Source organism: Macrobrachium rosenbergii, chromosome 19 (genome assembly GCF_040412425.1).
Source record: "Macrobrachium rosenbergii isolate ZJJX-2024 chromosome 19, ASM4041242v1, whole genome shotgun sequence".
Lineage (NCBI taxonomy): Eukaryota > Metazoa > Arthropoda > Malacostraca > Decapoda > Palaemonidae > Macrobrachium > Macrobrachium rosenbergii.
Window position 1 is genome coordinate 11,180,966 of NC_089759.1, and position 19,815 is coordinate 11,200,780.

General features: G+C 34.9%; 2 protein-coding genes across 5 annotated transcripts in view; both read left to right on the forward strand.

Annotated features, from left to right (window-relative positions):
* On the forward strand, positions 1 to 15,355 carry LOC136848432 (uncharacterized). The gene is made up of 7 exons (XM_067120720.1): positions 1 to 136; positions 1,314 to 1,431; positions 8,843 to 8,996; positions 10,246 to 10,430; positions 12,049 to 12,210; positions 13,125 to 13,256; positions 14,742 to 15,355. Exons 2-7 carry the CDS (start codon positions 1,405 to 1,407, stop codon positions 14,802 to 14,804), a joined length of 723 nt encoding a protein of 240 aa, XP_066976821.1. The 5' UTR covers positions 1 to 136; positions 1,314 to 1,404; the 3' UTR covers positions 14,805 to 15,355.
* A 3,198-nt stretch (positions 15,356 to 18,553) lies between these two features.
* The window catches only part of LOC136848625 (uncharacterized), a 65,352-nt gene continuing 64,090 nt past the window's right edge, over positions 18,554 to 19,815 (forward strand). Inside the window, exon 1 of one of the 4 annotated variants that reach the window (XM_067121021.1) lies at positions 18,554 to 18,869. The gene's annotated coding sequence lies outside the window, so the exon portion shown is untranslated. Of the gene's footprint in view, positions 18,870 to 18,916; positions 18,936 to 19,007; positions 19,151 to 19,212; positions 19,363 to 19,815 lie in introns of those variants that run through there. The other 3 variants (XM_067121024.1, XM_067121023.1, XM_067121022.1) reach the window with 3 other exon arrangements.

Here is a 19,815-nt window from a genome sequence, read left to right on the forward strand (position 1 = left end):
AGTACAGTTCCGTTCTTTGTGAAACTATGTCGCGCTACTATACGCTGTACCATGGCAATGGTGCTGGAGTTCTTGTATAAAACCATAAATAGTTTCTTATTTCGTCTGCTGGGTTCTTTTGCCAAATTAATCACAGGTGAGTGTGTTTTGTTTTATGGTTAACTTAGTACAAGCTACATATAAAGATGAGTGATACGTCAAAACCGCCTTTTTTGAAGAATTTTGCATCTCTCTCTCTCTCGAGATAATGCTAAAAGATTCGGGCACATGCGCGTAGAAGTTTCTGTTTTTTATTTTTAAAAAATCTGTCGAAATGCTAATTCTGAACCGGATATATTTTACAGTTAGCAGTTTTCTTAATAATCTCACAACTTAATACTATCGCTTTAGATAATAAGACTAGAACAATATACTATTATTGGTCGCCCACCGAACAAAGGCAAAATGAAAGAAGCCTTGGATACCTTTAAACCAACACCTTCCAAGGCACCGTTAAAACTAAAATGGGCTATGAGGTCTGCTTCGCTCTCGTCATTCTTTCTAAAGTTCATTTTCTCTCTCTTATTGATTGATTGAATATAGAATTTAGGCCAATGGCCAATCGCTGGGGCCTATGAGGTCATTTAACGCTGGAAGGGAAATTGAAAGTAAGGAGGTTTGAAAGGTGCAACAGGAGGAAAACCTCACAGTTGCACAATGAAACAATCGTTAGAGGGGGTGGAAAGTCAGATGGAAGAAAGAATATTTGAACGGAGGTACAGTAAAAGGAATGAAAAAGGTTGCAGCTAGAGGTCGAAGGGACGCCGCAAAGACCTTTAGGTAATGCCTACAGTGCACCACGTAAGGTTCCCTGACGGCACTACCCCACTACGGCGCTTCTGTCTCTGAAGACCTTACAGAGAAGCCTTTAGTAATGGGGAGATGTGTGGTCTTCCACAAAAACTCTGGTTATTATTATTATTATTATTATTATTATTATTATTATTATTATTATTATTATTATTATTAAGGTGAACAAGAAAAAACTTGCTTACTTTTCTACTCCAGGAGACATCGTACTAAGACTCGTCAATAATTCTGTCGATATAAAGCCCATAAAGTTAAATCACAAACGGACGCAGCCTTTGCCTGAGCTCTTTTATGAAACCCAAGTTTGGCAGAATCTCTGAGACCTTATAGTCCGTTGCCCTGTATCTTTTAGCGATTAATATCATAGAAAAGCTTGTTAATTATAGCAGCAGGAGGTTTGGATAGCAAATTCAGTATACATCCATTTATTTACCCGTGTTTCTCGTTTTGTCTCCCTAAATTAGGATAATACCTAAGAAGAAGAAGGTGACTGATAACGATAACCAGCCTCCCGACGAACATCAGAGAACATCTGTTTTACAGCTTCTATTTAATATGTTTACTCCTCAATCCAATATGGCGGTAAGTAACGGAACCACGGGTAATCTTGAGTGATATCTGAAACAATAAATACTTGGATAAATTTTCGTTGTTGAATTATATATATATATATATATATATATATATATATATATATATATATATATATGTATATATATACATATATATATATATATATATATATATATATATATATATATATATATATATATATATATATATAAGCAATCCACAGGAAAATGACAGGCAGAAGTTCAGTACCAAGCGCTTTCACGTTTATTAACGCATCGTCTGGGCACAAATGAGACACAGTTGAAAGGAAGGTTAGAAAGTAAGCAAAAAGAACAAGAATACAAGATGGTCAATTGTCAAAGGGTAATAAACAGAAAGATAATCCAGGATAATCCGGGATCAAGTAGTCACAAACTAAAACATAAGCCTAACTACAAGATATACGAAAGTTTAGCCATACAAAATCTAAAAACATGAATAAAATTGAATACTAGATGGTTATTTGCCAAGGGGTAATAAAGCTATTTACGTTGTTGCTTTGAAACTTAAATACCCAAGGGCCTTTGTAGATGTAGCATGAAAAAGAGCCAGGAAAACATTTTATTTAACTAATAACAAACTTGAATTCAGCAAGCATAATATTCTCAAATTACCATTTGATGAAAAGTTTTTACAAATTCCTAGAACTTTAAAGCTTTCCAACATAAATGTTGTTTTCAGTAATTTTAATGTTAAGAATTTAGTAATAGAAAATTCTCCTAGAAATGTTTCTGGATGCATCTATGAAATTTCTTGTAAAAAATGTGATAAAATATATTATGGACAAACTGGAAAATCACTTTCACAACGAATCAACAGCATCAATATTCTGTGAGAACTGGCCAAATATCGAATGCATTATTCGTACATGTGAGAGATTCAGATCATCCTATTAACTAGAGTGAAGCAAGGTCTCTAGTCCCGTGCAACGACAGTTAAAAGGAATATCATCGAATCTTGTTTTATCAAGTCAAGTAATGAAAGTCTTGGTTTGTTTAAACTTGATGTCTTCATAATTAAAAAAGTTGTTGATAAATATAAGCAAAATTTGAAAAGTTGTTGATAAATATTAGCAAAATTAATATTCAGTTTTATACATGTTTCTGTAATTTGAATGGGTAAGATTCCGCATCATCTTATGTTAAGTATCTGGTTCTAGTTTTTGACGGCGTGATCCCGGATTTTCCTGGGTTACCCTTTTGTTTATTACCCCATGGCAATTAACCATCTGGTATTCAATTTTATTCATGTTTTTGGATTTTGTGTGGCTAAACTTTCGTATCTCTTGTAGTTAGGCCTATGTTTTAGTTTGTGACTACTTGATCTCGGATTATCCTGGATTATCTTTCTGTTTATTACCCTTTGACAATTGACCATCTGGTATTCTTGTTCTTTTTGTTTACTTTGTAACCTTCCTTTCTTCTGTGCCTCATTTGTGCCCAGACGATGCGTTTAATAAACGTGAAAGCGCTTGCATCTGAACTTCTGCCTGTCATTTTCCTATGGGATTCGCTTATACAATGAAGCCACGTTCATCTACTGTGATTTTTAAGCATATATATATATATATATATATATATATATATATATATATATATATATATATATATATATACTGTATATATAATATACATATTATATGTGTATATAATGTATATACTGTATATATAATATAAATAATATATATATATGTATATATGTACATGGAAGAAAATAGTCTGAACGATGATAAGAAAACAGAGGAGGTGAGCTACAAAAGAGGTGAATGCAGGAGGTATCACGATGAGTGCAAAATCTTGGAGTGTCTACGGAAGCCAAGGTTGGAAAGTAAGAAAGGAGTGTTTAACCAACTCGCCTCCGTGGAAGTGAGGTGGTGATGTTAAAGTGGAATGGAAGAAAAAAAGATGGAAGCTGCAGAGACGAATAACAAATGTAATATTCTAGGCATAAGGAGATCAGAAAAGAAAAGAAATATGGAAATAGGTAACGTGTGATAAAAAGCTGGAAGGTAAAAGTGAAACGACAGACCGCAGTGTTCAGAAATGTGTCGGCCGTGTGGGAAGAATAGAGGGTGACAAGTTGGTGAAAAGAGTATACAGTTCGGAAGTTTTAATGGGAAGAAGGAGAGGTAAATATAGAATGGGTGAGACAGATAGCCTCAAAGAGGTTTTGAAAAGATGGAGCCTCAACATTCAGCTAACAAGATACAGGTGAATGATGCATTGTATGTTAGGATTCGACGTGATACTGATTGGCTTTCAGTGGTGTATAAAGCAGCTTATTTAGCGGAAGCTTCCTGCATGGGAGGCTCATCAATGATTCATCAGTTTAAGTATGAATGTGGCGGGGATCATTGTGTTTCCTTTCTCAGGAGCCACCCCCTAGGTTGCTCTTGCGGGAAAGTCTTAGAGTTGAAATTATATGTATGTATATACAGTATATATATATATATATATATATATATATATATATATATATATATATATATATATATATATATATATATATATATATATATATATATATATATATACTGTGTACATATGTAAATGTACACACACACAAACATATACATATATATATATATATATATATATATATATATATATATATATATATATATATATATATATATACTGCATATAAGTGACATGTTCTTCTGTTAATGGTAGTTTTAGAACTATTATGTAATAATTCCACGAAATTTACGCGAGATTGTTATAATTTTTCTTTGGCTACAAGGCCAGTAAATAAATAAAGAGAAAAAGAACTTCTGTCTGTAAAATATATGACATGATTGTTTTCAACATAAAATCTACTTCCCAAAAAGAATATAAAGAGTGCCAGCAGGGAGTTAATAGCAGTTAAGGCATTGTATTGAGACGCAATTACTTGCTGTAAGTTGTGCTTGTACACGTGACTAAACTAATCAGCATAACACAGGAACGAGAGAAAGACGTGAATAGAAAGACAAATTAATGTTTGAAAAGCCGTACCACCATAATAACTCTGAATCAATGTGTAAATGAGTAAATTGGCATGCATACTTCATGTTTGGTAGTATCTGAATGAACGCACGCTCTTGCATGCTCATCTATTTTCCATGTTGAGGCCATCGAGAAGAAACGGTAGTTTTTGGTAAATTTTAAAGAAATAAGGTGAATGTAAAAACGGCTGGTGTAGATTATAACGTCCTGGAGACATTTAGGGAAACTGAGATTCCAATTACCTTAGTGTGAGCAAGAGGGAGGAGTTATCTGTTTGGTGAAGTAGTAAATTCAAAGTCTTTTCTTAATGTCTGTGGAATGACTAGAAGTCTGACAGTTACATGCAATAAGTAACGGCCTTGAACTTGTTAGAAGCAGTGTCGGCAACCAAGTCCTGAAAAAGGGACTTCGATAGAGTTAAAGGTGTAATAAGTCTGAGCTGGCAGCAGGCACTATGTAACTGATGAGAGGAAAGACAACGGTCCTTACAGATCTTAAAAAGCTACTAAGAGGCCAATTAAAAGGCAAACTAAATTCTTACAGTAGTTTTGTCAGCTTTCTCGCTTGTAATAGTTTGGAGAAATGTCACTTATTTCTGATTACCTGTTCTGATAAGTAGTAAGCTGAGTTGAGTTTTCAAAGTCTTGAACTGTAGACGGAAACATGAGGGGCTTGGGAAGTTAATTTCTCTTGATAGCTTTAAACAGATCTTTATACATTTTTTAATAGCTCTGTAAAAATAATATTGATGGTATATATCAGTATTAAGCTACACTTAGAACTAGTTGTAGAGGAGAGTTGAAAAGAGAAGACAATTTGTAGGGAGTAGAATCGCCTACATTTTAGGGAATGGGCCCAGATGGACTAAGAGGAGTCCATTTGAAAAAAAACAAAAAGAAGTAAAAGGTAAAGAGGAAAGATTCTTAAGAAAAGCGCTAGAAACGGGAAAAAGGAGGATAGATAGCAACACCTTCAGCTTACCTGAGAAACAGAGCGTCACTTCCGAAACAAAAAGTCAATAGAAGACATGGGCAGAAAATCTGGTAAACTGGAGCTTACATCAGAACCAGAAAAAAAAAACTCAACAGAAGATTCCCCTGAATTTCCAAAAGGTTGGGGTTATATGGGATTATATAAATTAGATGGAATGGAAGATTGGAAATTGATAGTCGAAGAAATGTTACAATATTCCAAATGTTTAGAGAAAGTTAGTAGAAAGTATTTTCAAGTATCTCAACAGGAGAAGGAGAAAGTGCAACCGCATGTTTGTTTGAGATTAGAGAACGAACATTTCATGCGAGAGGGCGAGCAGCCTACTATAAAAAAAAATAGTAGGTAATTGGCAAGTACTTTGTATTCTGGAAGAGGTGACGGTTACGGGAGATTTCTAAGAAACCCTTGAGATGCCATTAGGCAGAGAGGCTTTCTTTGTCTTCGTAAGTTGCATATTATGGACGCTGGTTTTACGGCATTTAAGAATCATGAGTATGAGAGCATATACGGTAAAGATCCACACGATGAAAGTCATGTTTGCATAAGCAGACACAAGAATTAAATGTGTTAGTACTACGTCTTCATTCCGTTAATAATTTAAACATGTAGGCTACACTGTACCTTACTCATCTCACATACACACACACACACACACACACACACACACACATATATATATATATATATATATATATATATATATATATATATATATATATATATATATATGTGTGTGTGTGTGTGTGTGTGTGTGTGTGTGTGTGTGTGTGTATATATAAAAAATATATGTATTTAAAGGTAAGATTCATTCGTAAACTTTAAAATTATACATTTATTTTGGTGGAAAACTTTACCAATTCAAAAAGAAATTTTACCAGAACTTTACACAGGTTGAACAAAAGGCAAGAATGGTGTGAATTTTATTGTTCTATGCAGTGACCTCATGAAAATTGGAATAATGTAACATTTGTGTTATAGCATGATGTATAAATTGGTAATTCCTGGTGACCAATGGTTTATTAATGTTATTTCGATCGAGGTATGGATCAGATTTGCTGCCAGCGTATGCACGAGCTAGTCGTATATCATGTTGCAAAATAACCTCATCTACCGAAGGGAAAAGACGAGTTTCCTTCTTCTTCTTGCTTTTGTAAAAGAGTATCAGAACTCCACAAATTGGGAAGGAACGAGAGGAAACGGGACAACAGATCAATAACTTATTTTACGTTTTCTTCTGCTTCTAGTTTTCCCTGATTCGTAAAGCTCTCCATTTAGAAGGCTGGTTTAAGTTTACTTTACAGTTAAGCCACCTTTTTATCTTCATTTGACCTTTTCGTGTTTCCCTCGGGTTTTGGCTAGAAAATGGTATTTTATGTAGCTGACAGTCCGGTTGGACTCTGCGCTCAACATAATGTGAAAATACTTCTCCAATTTATGTAAGTAATCCTCGAGCAATAAAATACCCTTTTCTGTCCTAAACCCGAGGGAAACACGAAAAGGTTAAATGAAGAAGAAAAGTTGGCTTAACTGTAAAGTAAACTTAAACCAGCCTTCTAAATGGAGAGCTTTACTAATCAGGGGAAACTAGAAGCAGGAGAAAACGTAAAACAAGTTATTGATCTGTTGTCCCGTTTCCTCTCGTCCCTTCCCAATTTGTGGAGTTCTTATACTCTTCTGCAAAAGCAAGAAGAAGAAGGAAACTCGTCTTTTCCATTCGGTAGATGAGGTTATGTTGCAACGTATAGTATACGATAAGCTCGTGCATACGTTGGCAGCAAATCTGATCCATACGTCGATCGAAATAACATTAATAAATCATTGGTCATCAGGAATTGCCAGTTTATACATCATGCTATAACACAACTGTTACATTATTCCAATTTTCATGAGGTCACTGCATAGTACAATAAAATTCACACCACTCTTGCCTTCTGTTACCACCTGTGTAAAGATTTTTTCATTGGTCAAACTTTTCACCAAAATAAATGTATCATTTTAAAGTTTACGTATAAATTTTACCTTTAAATGTATATATTTTTATTGTTTCTTTGATGAAACCTTCCTCCAAAATAACGACTTCATTCCGGCCTACAGATTTACAGAGCTCTGAGGTTTTATTAAACAATGTGCAAGTTAATACAACCTCACTACACAGCTCGTAAATTCCAACGCCTGAGCTTACTCTTAATAAAAACGAACGTAATGTCAAGCAAATACCGGTACGCGTGTGGCAAGCGATTTTCCGTTTTTCGAGAAATACTTTCACTTGAGATCAATACCCGATGTGGAGTTATAGAAGATCCATTTGTAAGTCTGTCTGGGACTATTACAGTGCGACTAATATTGTTGCTTACGGGGATTTTATGAGAAAAAGGTGAAGCATATGTGTGTGAGTCTTATTCATATGAGGGTCTTTTGCGAGTCCTTCCTTTGGTAGAAAAAATGCTCACATTTTTTTTTTTATTATTTTGCACGAGTTCAAATTTCCCGTAATCTCTTTAGGACTTGATCGATGTAGTAAGTTTGGCTCTTCTTGAAAAGTATCATGCACAATCACTAGTGCCCAATGTGTTTGCAAAGTACAGGAATGCAAAAAGAAAAAAAAAAATGTGAGAAATGGACTTTCCCATAGGAAATAAAAGCCGCTTAGTCAAAATTAGATATTAATTTCGGTCAGAGTTTAACAGATGTTCTTGGACTGACACTGATGGAGAGATTTTGAAGATAAGCATTATATTAATCACAGAAGAAGCTGGGAACGACGCCTGAAAGTGGTTCATCTCATAGGGATTCCTGTGGGCTTAGAAATAAATGTAACATCTCTACCAGACGCAAGGTTCAAAACTGGGTCTGATGCACTTCACGCCCATCCAAGATTATTATGAGCTCAGAATTCGGTTGAAGAGAGGCAGGCTAGCTAACTCATCTTCACTGAAAAACATTCACTTTTACGTCATTGTTTTTATTTAATGGCTATTATTTCACTGTGCACTAAGAGAAATAATTAATGAACTCCTTTATCATTTCGTGTAGTATGATGCCTAACTATAGGATAGCCTAGATAGAGATACCGAAATGGACATGTGGGTAATGGGACCATAAGTCGAAAAGTTTACCACAATACTAATAAGCAACTGTTTTTCTCTCCATTTTCAGAAAACTTCCGCTATCCGCGGACCAACCAATGTATCTCGGCCTCGGGTACTAGTTTTTATTTAATGGCTATTATTTCATTGTGCACTAAGAGAAATAATTAATGAACTCCTTCATCATTTCGTATAATATGATGCCTAACTATAGGATAGTCTAGAGATACCGAAATGGACATGTGGGTAATGGGACCATAAGTCGAAAAGTTTGCCACAATACTAATAAGCAACTGTTTTTCTCTCCATTTTCAGAAAACTTCCGCTATCCGCGGACCAACCAATGCATCTCGGCCTCGGGTACCATTTGGAGTACCTCGCTCAGTATCAGTGCTGGCCAACCAATGGGCTCTTAATGCACTTGAGCGCCTCGCTACAGTACCGGCTGTATCCGTCAGCATTCGAGTAGGTTAGTTTTGACTAGAGGAATTACAGTTTTTTCTTCTGTTTTCGTCGTTTCTAGCTGGATCCTGCTGTTTTATCCTTTTCTTTCTTCCTAATTTTTTTAAATGACTTTCAAACTTTTCGTTCTTGTTGATATTATTAAGGAATTTTTTTTTTCTTTTCCATACCTTTTTAGAACATTATATTTACTTGTGTATTAAAATTATGATTGTTCACAAAATAATGTACATTTAGATCATCTGTTACTTGAACTGATGCAGTCCCATCAGAGAGGGATTTTCGGGATGGCTTTCCTTGATCTTAATACTAGACCACTTGATTATTTGTTGCATCAAAATTCGTACTTTGTATCTCCTTTGCTGCCGGAAGTTACGTAACGAAAATAGGAAACTAAAGAGTAGAATGGAACAGTTCGAAGTGAACAGCTTATCTACCGCTATTTTAATCCTTATATCGTATACGCTTTTCTTATTTGTTTTGGAAAGGTACTTGGACATTCCGGAGGCTAAGTGGATCAGTCTAGCCGAGGTTATTAGGATGCATAAATAATTCTCTCGTTTTTCTTTGCATTGTGTACGCCGCGCATAGGCGTGTGTGCATGATACTCTATTTTCATGTTAGAAGGGATGGGCGGGGGAGAGTGGTGGGTGAGAGGGACATGGTCATATTAAACATATGCCCATGTCCCTGTGCAACCATATGCAGGTAGATAATCCCTCGTGTCACCTAACGATTTTCTCTTATCACACGAGAGACGGAGCCACTACAACTTTCATTGGTTTTCACAATAACGTTATGCTCTATCCAACCTAACTCCATAATAAATGGGATGAAGTAAAGAACTTGGTGCAATAAAACGAAGCACCGACACCCAATTTGTTGAAAGAAGACAGAGGCTAGATGAATTACATATAGTAATATGTGCGCAGCTTTTAGTGCATCACGATCACATTCAAATAGATCGTCGCGAAAGCAAACATTCAGTGCAGTGAATTATAGAAGCAGACGGAATACATCAACACGAAGCTTTACATAAATATTCACTCTTTGCTTCTATCAAGAACCGTGTCGCCAATCACGCGATGCAAATGATTCAGATCCAAACCTGTAGTAAAAGTCATGCAAGACTGTTTAAAGAGGTAAAGAGGTCATTCACTGCCAAATTTGTATTCTCTACTGAAAGCTCCTTTTTTCTTTTTTTCAGTCGGTTATTATTCCATTCGACTGCTTATTCTTTTAATCCTCTTTTCCAGACAGCTGCTACGTCATTCGAGACATGGAACGAACGCCTATCCTCATGGTATCGGTTCCCGTCGAAGATAAGTGCTGTGGAGTCGAAGAGGATGAGATGAACTTCAAAGTCACCACGACCATGTACCAACCTCTGATTCACATAGAAACTTACGGGCAGAGGTTCTGCAGAGGTGTTTCTTATGTAGTAAGTCCTGTCATGCATGCGTATTTTATGACGTTTATTGGTTCTAACTCTCCTGATTTCTTACGTTAAAAGGTTTTACTTTTTCTGATTCTGTTCATTGTATTTTCTACTTATTTCTACTTACCTATTTCTTTAAGCACTGTCTCCGAGATCGCACATTCCTACTGGGGTGTTTACAGTCTTTTCGGCCCCTACCTGCATCTAGCTTTTAGCCCATTACTTTACCTCCATTTCCGCTGGCTTTCTTCAGTCTTGCTGTCTAACACCTCTAACTATTAAATTCTAAGTGCAACTGTGGAGTTTTCTCCCAGTTCCACCTTTAGAGCTTTGTACCCCAAAATTTTCATTTTCTAGATATCGTTCTTTTGCTGTCCAACCACTCCAACACCCTCTTTTCTCTGCTTTCAGACCTCAGTGACCGAAAGTGCCCCAGTACTTTGCTTGACAACCTAAATTTCATAAGTCTAATCCGTATGAAGGTAACACTCCAGACACCTATTTTTGTCTCCATGGACAAACACACAACTTTGTCTTTTTCATCTAAAGATAAAAACGAAGATAAAAAGAAAACATTTGTCAGGTATTAGGGAAAGGTAGTACTGTACACTGCAAATGATTCATTCACAAAAGAACGGTAAAGTAAGAAATTTGTGCGTTTTCTGTCTCATTCAAGAACTGGCGTTCTTGACCAGAATCGACATTAGAGAAACGGGTGAAACTGGGCCTCTGGTGACGACAGCTTAAAATCTTATAGGTGAACGATGTAGTTCATCAGAGGAGTTATAACCAGGTGATTTGTTGAATTTTATGAAAAAGAGTTTTTGGGGGCAAGACTAAAATTTTGTGATTTGGTAAATGGTTCAAAAAGTTAAAATTTAAATTGCCACTGCAGTATTGCAAGTAAATGATTAGAATAAAACAAAACTTGAAATCTGATCTAACAAATTTATTGATACATATCGAAATCATACCAGTTTTCAAAAAGTAGTGCATAATAATTTTCTGTTCCACTGCTGTTCTTCAGTTCACGTAGAAAGAACTGCGAATCTCAAAATGTTTCATATCTCAAAATGATGCTGCTGGTATTTTTCGATATCGATCAAGATGTAAAGACGTTAAGGTCAGAAGCCGAGAGCTTGAAAAGTTAAAGGTTCTCGTTAGATAAGTATTGACTCTGCCTCACGCTGTCATTTATTTTCAAGGTTTTTTCAAGGAAGAGAGCATACGTCATTTCTCGTGCAGCCACTGGCCCTGCTTCTCCCTCAGTTCTATTTGTCGATTTTTTTTTTAATTTCCAAAATAAGAAAATAAACTGTTACTTTATAAATAATCCTGTCTCGAAAGATACAGAAGCAATTATGCAATAAAATAATGCATATTTCTCTAATAAAGTTTAAGTGTATTATACAACAGGATACCTCTGATAGCAGCTTTGTTTATGCAATCTATAATATTTAAGTCGCATGAATTCATTATTTTCAAGAAGCAGAACCGCCCACTACCATTTGGTAAGCTGGTAACGGTTACTTTTTACTTTAAAATTATGGCATTCTCTAATAACTGATCTTCTGTCCAGTTGAATTTTACATAAAGTGTTTAATATCATGTTCATCCACAGGAAGGATTTGTGAAGTTTTATCCAGATACTTACCTTGGAATAATGGAAGGAGACATCAACACCGTATTCTTTCTGAAGACAAATTCCGGCGATAGTTTCTGCTCAGTCAAGAAGATCAAAAACGATTGCGGATTTTGTTCGTGTTCCCGGAGGTCTTATGAGGTAATCAGAGCTGAACTTGTGAGGCTATTAGATAAAATCTAAATTTTATTTATGGCGGAAAAGATCTTTGAGGTATGGAACTTGGAAAAGAGGGAAGCGAACGAGAATTTCTGAGATATCTCGAGATGCAGTGAAAGGTTAAATTGTTAGAGTTTTGAAAATTAAGGTTCTGAGAATAATTGGTACTGTTCAAGAGTTGGAAGTAATAACATCACAAGTGGCTGGAATATTAAATCATATGTCCTAAAAATTACAACGGTTCAATAAGAACATGATATGTAATGGACATCAGAAAAGGAATTTAAACGAAGCAGACTGAATTGTAAACCATTAGAACTCAAAACTGCCAATTAAAATGGAAAAACACTGAGCACCCTGTATTAGGCACAGAATTTTGTGATGATTCTCAAAACGATATTATTAGATTTTCTGAATGAGTAACAAAACTTTTGAGATAAATTCAGTAATAGATATATTACGTCTTCTTGGGACAGAGGTTAAATCTGTGGGGTTATCAAGGCCACGGGGTTGCAATTACAACCATAAAGTTAAAAGAACATTACTATGAACAACTACAGCTCACAAATTATTCATAATTTCTTTAGGCAATCGGTGTAACTAATACAGCAAAAACTGCAAGGTAATTGGAGTGAAATCCATATAATCATAAAGAAAAAGATACAAGAAAAATCTGAATTTACGTTGCCGTTCATTTTGGCGTAACTGCTAAAAACGGAAATGTGGTTTAGAAATAGAAACTTCAAAGAAAGGATCTTTCCAAATTATAAGGGCGGCAATAGAGTTGTTGATCTTAAAACCTGGACATTAATAACAATAAAAAACTCCAGACATTTTGAAGAATAAGAGAGATAGAGAGAGAGATATTACAACTGATATTTGGTGCTACTTTTCAGGTGAAACCGTTGTCGTCGCCTCATGACACGGGCAGCATTATAACCGATAACGATAAGTACTTGATCGTCACCTTCCCCAGAGTGTTTGACATACACAGGCGTACGATACTCTTGTCTTGCGTTATCAACATGGTAAGTGAATACACTAAGACTTCTTTCTTAAAGGGTGTTCACACTTAATTCTGCATTATGCTCTGATTACCTCATTTTATTTCAAGTTTTTCTCCCCTTTCTGCCTTGCTCATATTTCATAATGGCATGGTCGAGTGGATAGTGATTTTTCTTCTGAAATTGAATAGTATCTGGCAAGGATTTCTAAATTCCTTAATATCTGGGTTTATTATTCGTTAATGGAAAGTTCGCTGCATATGCTAACAATGTCAAAGGCCCCCTAAGATTGAAAATGGAAAATGAAATCAAGAATAATTCAGTGGGTTGTGCAGAAGGTCTCAGAAAGTACTATAGAAAACGGCAGAGTGGTTCACCTCTGCATCATTACAATATCTGCTCTCAGAGGGTGTATGTAGCTTATACTTAAGTAGATATAATCTCCTACTGCTTAGTTAGTTTAAAGAATACGAGAAAGAAGTTGCATTTGCATTGTAAATGTACATTCTGACGTCACAGCTAAAAACCATAATGAGGTTTGTAAATGGCAATGGAATGCCACAGTTCATTTCCTGAGGACGTTTAGTTAGGGCCATATATACATATGTATATATATATATATATATATATATATATATATATATATATATATAAATTATATATTACATACACACACACACACACACACACATATATATATATAGGTTTATATATATATATATATATATATATATATATATATATATATATATATATATATATATATATATATATATATATATATATATATATATATATATATTTGAGGAAGATTTTGCTCACGTACTTCATTTAGGGATAAAAAGAAAATATCCAAGACGACAGCAGCATGCCATGAATTCTAGATGGTAAATATAAACGTGTGTTTGTAAGTTTTGGTAATCGTGTTAATTAGCGTTCTTTCAGAAACATACACACACACACACACACATATATATATAGATATGTGCGTGCGTGTGTGCTTTATGTAATCAGATTTCACTACAAGATTTCTGTTGCAAGAGCTGCATTTTAACTAATTTTTCTTTCATTCGCGTGTACAGCCTTAATGCGAGATTTTGCTTTACTATTGGATGGCAATTTTCGATTTTTTTCGCTTTTCTTCATTTTATGTCAAAACTTTCTTACTCGGCTGAGAATTTTAGTCTGCCTTTTCATAAGTGATTTACACAGGATTCTTTAATGTAATGAATACTACGAGCACGATTTTTTTTATATATAGATTATTATGATGCTTTATTTCATGGCTAAAATAGCAATGCTTATATAAGTTTTTAATAAAATGTTATATAAAGTGAAAATTATGTATCGTTGATATGAATTAAATATAATAATGGCTACCTACCAACCTATCTACTTACGTAGTACTAACTAACATTTCGCATTGAAAGACCGTAACGTTCTGGCGTTAAAGCCAAACACAATGTTTCAGAATAACTGACTAAACCCTTGCATTCACTTTCCTTGCAGCAATACCAAATAGAGGCTGAGAGACGCAGGCGTAGAGGCAGCTGTTTTTCAGGAAAAAGATGAGACGAGATTTATCGACGCGATCTTGCCTAGAGCTGGAAATCGGGACGCTTTTCTTCGCTCCTGACAGAGAATGCAACGGTGATGATTTTGAGAAGAAATGGTACATTATATAAGTAAAACGAATGAAAAAAATTACGATAACGCAATGGCTTGTTAGATTTATGGACTATGATTCACGTGAAACCTGTCGGCAATCAAACGTGAATATTATTACAAAGGGCCGTAGATAAATATCACAACTGTAAGGAAAACTTGTTCCTCTTCGTTCGTTATAAGAAGCTAATAAAGCTGATGACTCCTATTATGAAATCAGCGGTAGGCCTAATGGTCCTTGGGGCTGGCGCATTTAGATAAAATGGAAGAGGATTTCAAGAGAGGCTTTGTTGGTCTTGATTATCGCAACGTATTTTCTGGTTAGTGTTTTAGATGTGACTTTTTTTTTCCAGGAAATAATGATATTTTTGATATCTTTAATATCGTTAGGAGTTTAAACTAAGCAAAGTTAACCCTTCATCGCACTTTGTTTATCCTAAGAATGATAAAACAAGTTCCTATTATTAACACGTTTTCTTTAATCTTTGTTTTTCTGTAAGTGTGACTAACTTTACACTGTCACAAATGTTGTGAAAACTAGTTCTTTGAGCCAGGAACTTCAATCATGCTATAATAAAACTTCCTTATTACGAAACATTATTCTTTTCGGCAATACTTGCATATATTGACACAAGTGACAAATAAAGTCAAAGGTCAAGGTAGAAGACTGAAATATATCCCGAAAATTTAAGTGTTTAAGCAAATATCCATGAAAGTATCTGTTAATTTTGGACACTTATAATGAAGCTCCACAAACTGGTAGAAGGTGCAAACTTTAACCAAAGTCCTCAACGGGATGTCATTGGCATGAAGAGCTTTTCTGTAACTTTTTCTCATTCACTATTTGCCTGAGGAGAGAGACAGTATGGTCTCTGAAATATAGCCTTTATATTCCACATTTTGGCGTTTCTACGGGCTTCCTTATATTTGATGGAACTCTGTTTTAACAGAAAATATTTCACAGTCATATACACACACACACACACACACACACACACACACACACACACACACATATATATATATATATATATATATATATATATATATATATATATATATATATATATATATATATATATATATATAATTAACACCAGGAAAAATAAAGACTGGATGCAAAGCCGAAACCAGTTGGGATTCGCACCCAGTCTTTAATCTTCTTGGTGATAATGAGAGATATATAAATCACGCGTCAGCTTTATCATAAGCATAAATACATAAATATAAACATATATATATATACGGTATATATATATTATATATATATATATATATATATATATATATATATATATATATATATATATATATATATATATATATATATATATATATATATATAGTTACTTCTACCAGATGTATACGCATTTGTAATAGCCATTATCTCTTAATTTCTTGATTTCATTACAGTTTTGGATAGGTACAAAGCCTAAACCAAACTGATGATCAAAATGTGAGGAAACCCCAATTACAGGTGAGTAAGATCAAACTAGCGCACGTTGTGTAATTCATGCAAAATCGAGCCTCCCCACTGGAGTTTGGACTTCTTATGTATATATATATATATATATATATATATATATATATATATATATATATATATATATATATATATATATATAGTATATGTATACATATATATATAGTATATATATATATTTATTTATTATATGCATACACATATGTGTATATATACAGTGTATATGTAATAATATATATGTGTGTGTGTATTTTCACTCTTGATTTCCTCAGTTTTTAGATACGCTTTCGAAAAACCTTGCAAATGCTATCTCTGTACCTTACACAACAATGTATATAATGTGGTGAAAAGTAATTGCATGGTTTGAAGCTCCAATTTTTATTCAAACTAATGCTAATAGATATGTGGATTGTTACGATATCTTAACCCTTTTATACGTTCACATAACATTATTATGTTTATAAAACAATAAAATGTGGTGAAAGGCTATCATTTATCCTCTTCAAAACCATTATACAGTAATATTCTTATCAGATAAAATGGGTGGTAAAATAGTTGAGTCTTCTTTCTGTCTTTCGTAATTAATTGTTGCCACTTTCACTTTTAATTAAGCAATTTTCCTGGTCTCATTTGGCTAAGCTCTTCCCCCACAATTCTTGTCTGCACCTCTGAATCTGACAGGGAAAACTTTTTCAAAACTGTTAAAAATGAACTATAGGGTACCATGGGTTAACACAGACTGAAAATTCTCTCAGTAATTCTCAGTTAGCATGAACTTCTGGGTGAAGAGGTTATTTCCTCTCATCAAAAAGATATACTCGTGTCATATTTGAGATGTAACCTTCATAAGCATACGGATTTTTGGGTTTTTCAAATTTCTTTTATCACTCAAATCATGTGATTAATACCAATCACATATTCGTTATGTAGTTCGATTTTATAGGAAACGAAAAATATGAATACGATTTGTAAGTTGCAGATGTACTTTGATGTGTGCGTATTTTGCGATAATAGCCTATAGACCTTCTGCATAACAACCTGACCGCAAACTGGCTTAATCCGGCACCGGGAAAGAGTTTCGTCTAGAGATGATAAGAGGGTCTCTGACAACGTAAATTAGGATTCAGTGCAAATGAGGATACTGAATTAAAGATACAAAGACTAAAAGGCTGCGATATTTAAAGTTAAAGAACAGTATTTAAATGAAAAAAAACTAACACTGAAGAATCAACAGACGTTGCAGTTTTTTTTTTTAACTGTACGTTCATGTTCTCTGTCTTCTTGTAACGTTTATCATAAAGCTTGTTATCATTTTATTGTGCCAACGTTATTATTATTTTTATTAAATTGCCTTTTGCATGTTTCTCCGTTGTCACTGTCATTTGTTTCGTCTTCGATTTTTGGAAACGTAAGGCAACAGTGATCGGTTAGTAGGCCAGCGGACAGAATAAAAGTGAAGATGAAGTGGTCTTTTACAGAGGGAAAACTTTCAGTATTACGTCTCCCTGGTTACCGTACGATAATGGTGAACAATGGTATGGAGACTTTAAAAACATTTAAAAAGTGTTTCAGCTTCTGAACTTTAGCGAAAGAAATAAGATTATAAAATTGTACACAATTCTGCATAGCTGGAGCAAGTCATTAAGACCCTTAGGACAAGAGTCACTCAAATAAAGAGGTAACCTGAATGACTGACAATAAACAATTCACATTTAGTGCTTAAGCATATCACTGGCAAAACCAATAAGTCACTGGTTTATAGGATACATTGTGAGACAATTCTAGCTGATGCGCCATATGCTCACGTTTAAAGGAAACTAATATATATATATATATATATATATATATATATATATATATATATATATATATATATATATATATATATATATATATATTTTTATATATATATGTATATATACACAGTATATATAATACATACATACACACATATATATATAGATAGATAGATAGAGAGACAGATAGATAGATAGATACCACAGGCAAAATGAAATACTGGCTGTTTCATTTCCCCGTGGTAATACATGTGCATAGGCCTATATAAAAGCATTTCATTTTGCCTGTGGTATCTATCTATCTATCTATCTATAGATAGATAGATAGATAGATAGATACCACAGGCAATATGAAATGCTGGCTGTTTCATTTCCCCGTGGTAGTACATGTGCATATATAAAATACGTGATAGTGTGATTAAAGTTATATATCAATTTAAATGTGTGTTTATCATATCCGTATCTTACTGAAGTGGCAAAGCGTGCACGCAAATGGACTTATTTTTCATATAGCATCTCGCTCTTTCCTTAAACACACAAGAAAAATAAAAGTGGAGAAACAACATTTTTCTCGTCTTCTACTTCCCAGAGACCACAATACAAAACCCTGTGTAGTTGAAGTCAAGAAATCCCTAAACAGAAGCATTCAAGTTTTCTTTCCAAAGAAACCCTGTCAATTTTACCTTGTTTAAGGTAACTATTTTGTGATTTTTTTACTTAAAGCTGAATACACGGTTTGAATTGTGTGAGGATGCATAGGTAATATGTTGCTGCATATTTATAGAATTCGTTAGTTTAAAAGACGGGATTGCCGAAGGGTAAGGTTCCTACGTTGCTGTGGCAGGTCAGGTGATAGCTGAGGTCATCTTTTTGATTCGGATAGGTTTTTTGACACACCTTCTAATTTGCTGCTTGCCTTGTTGATCAGGTTAAGCATTACAGTCCAGCCTGCATTCTAGGGTCGGTCAAGCAGGGTAAATTGGAAATTGATTTTTCTTATAGCCTATTTTTAGTGTTGCCGATGAAGGAGGTGGTAGTGTTTATTGTTGGTCAATAATTATTAACGTTAAAACTTTAGTTGTGCGGCCTGATCTCCGTCAGTCGTCGACCGGGACAGGTTACAGCCTTTTCGGGGGGGTCCAGCGCCCCCAGCCAGGTCAGGGCATGTTGCCCTAAGTTAGGTTAGGTAGGTAAGATCTGGTTGGATCAGGATCTAGCTTTATAGGAAAGGTTATGTCTTTTTATGTATGAGGAGCCCGTCCCGGTCGACGACTGGTGGGAATCAGGCCGCGCAACTGAAGTAAAGTTTTGCCTTAATAACCTCATATCTACCCAACGTGGCTGGGGACCCTTTGGGAACGCGGGGTTTGGGTGGGGGGAAAACGGGAGAAAGACCAGACTGCCATGTTGTTGTTATGGAGTGGTTCCGGGCATGCGCAAGTCATTAGGGAGCCATATGTTCCAGAAGGGATTGGCTAAGGAAGCCTATTATAAAATGAATCATACTAACCTAACATACCCTAACCTAACCTGACTTAACCTAGCAGGCCGTGTTCCTCAGTCGGGGGCCTCTGCCCCCTGGACCCCTTGGTGAAGGAAACTCCACTCTACCAAAAGCTCCCCATAACACTGCGCATGT

Bases quoted from the DNA above. Each gene is read 5' to 3' on its own strand.
- LOC136848432 (XM_067120720.1), top strand. From the start codon at position 1,405: ATGTTTACTCCTCAATCCAATATGGCG. The intron at 8,997-10,245 runs GTTAGTTTTGAC...CCTCTTTTCCAG, and splicing joins ATCCGTCAGCATTCGAGTAG to ACAGCTGCTACGTCATTCGA. The intron at 10,431-12,048 runs GTAAGTCCTGTC...GTTCATCCACAG, and splicing joins GCAGAGGTGTTTCTTATGTA to GAAGGATTTGTGAAGTTTTA.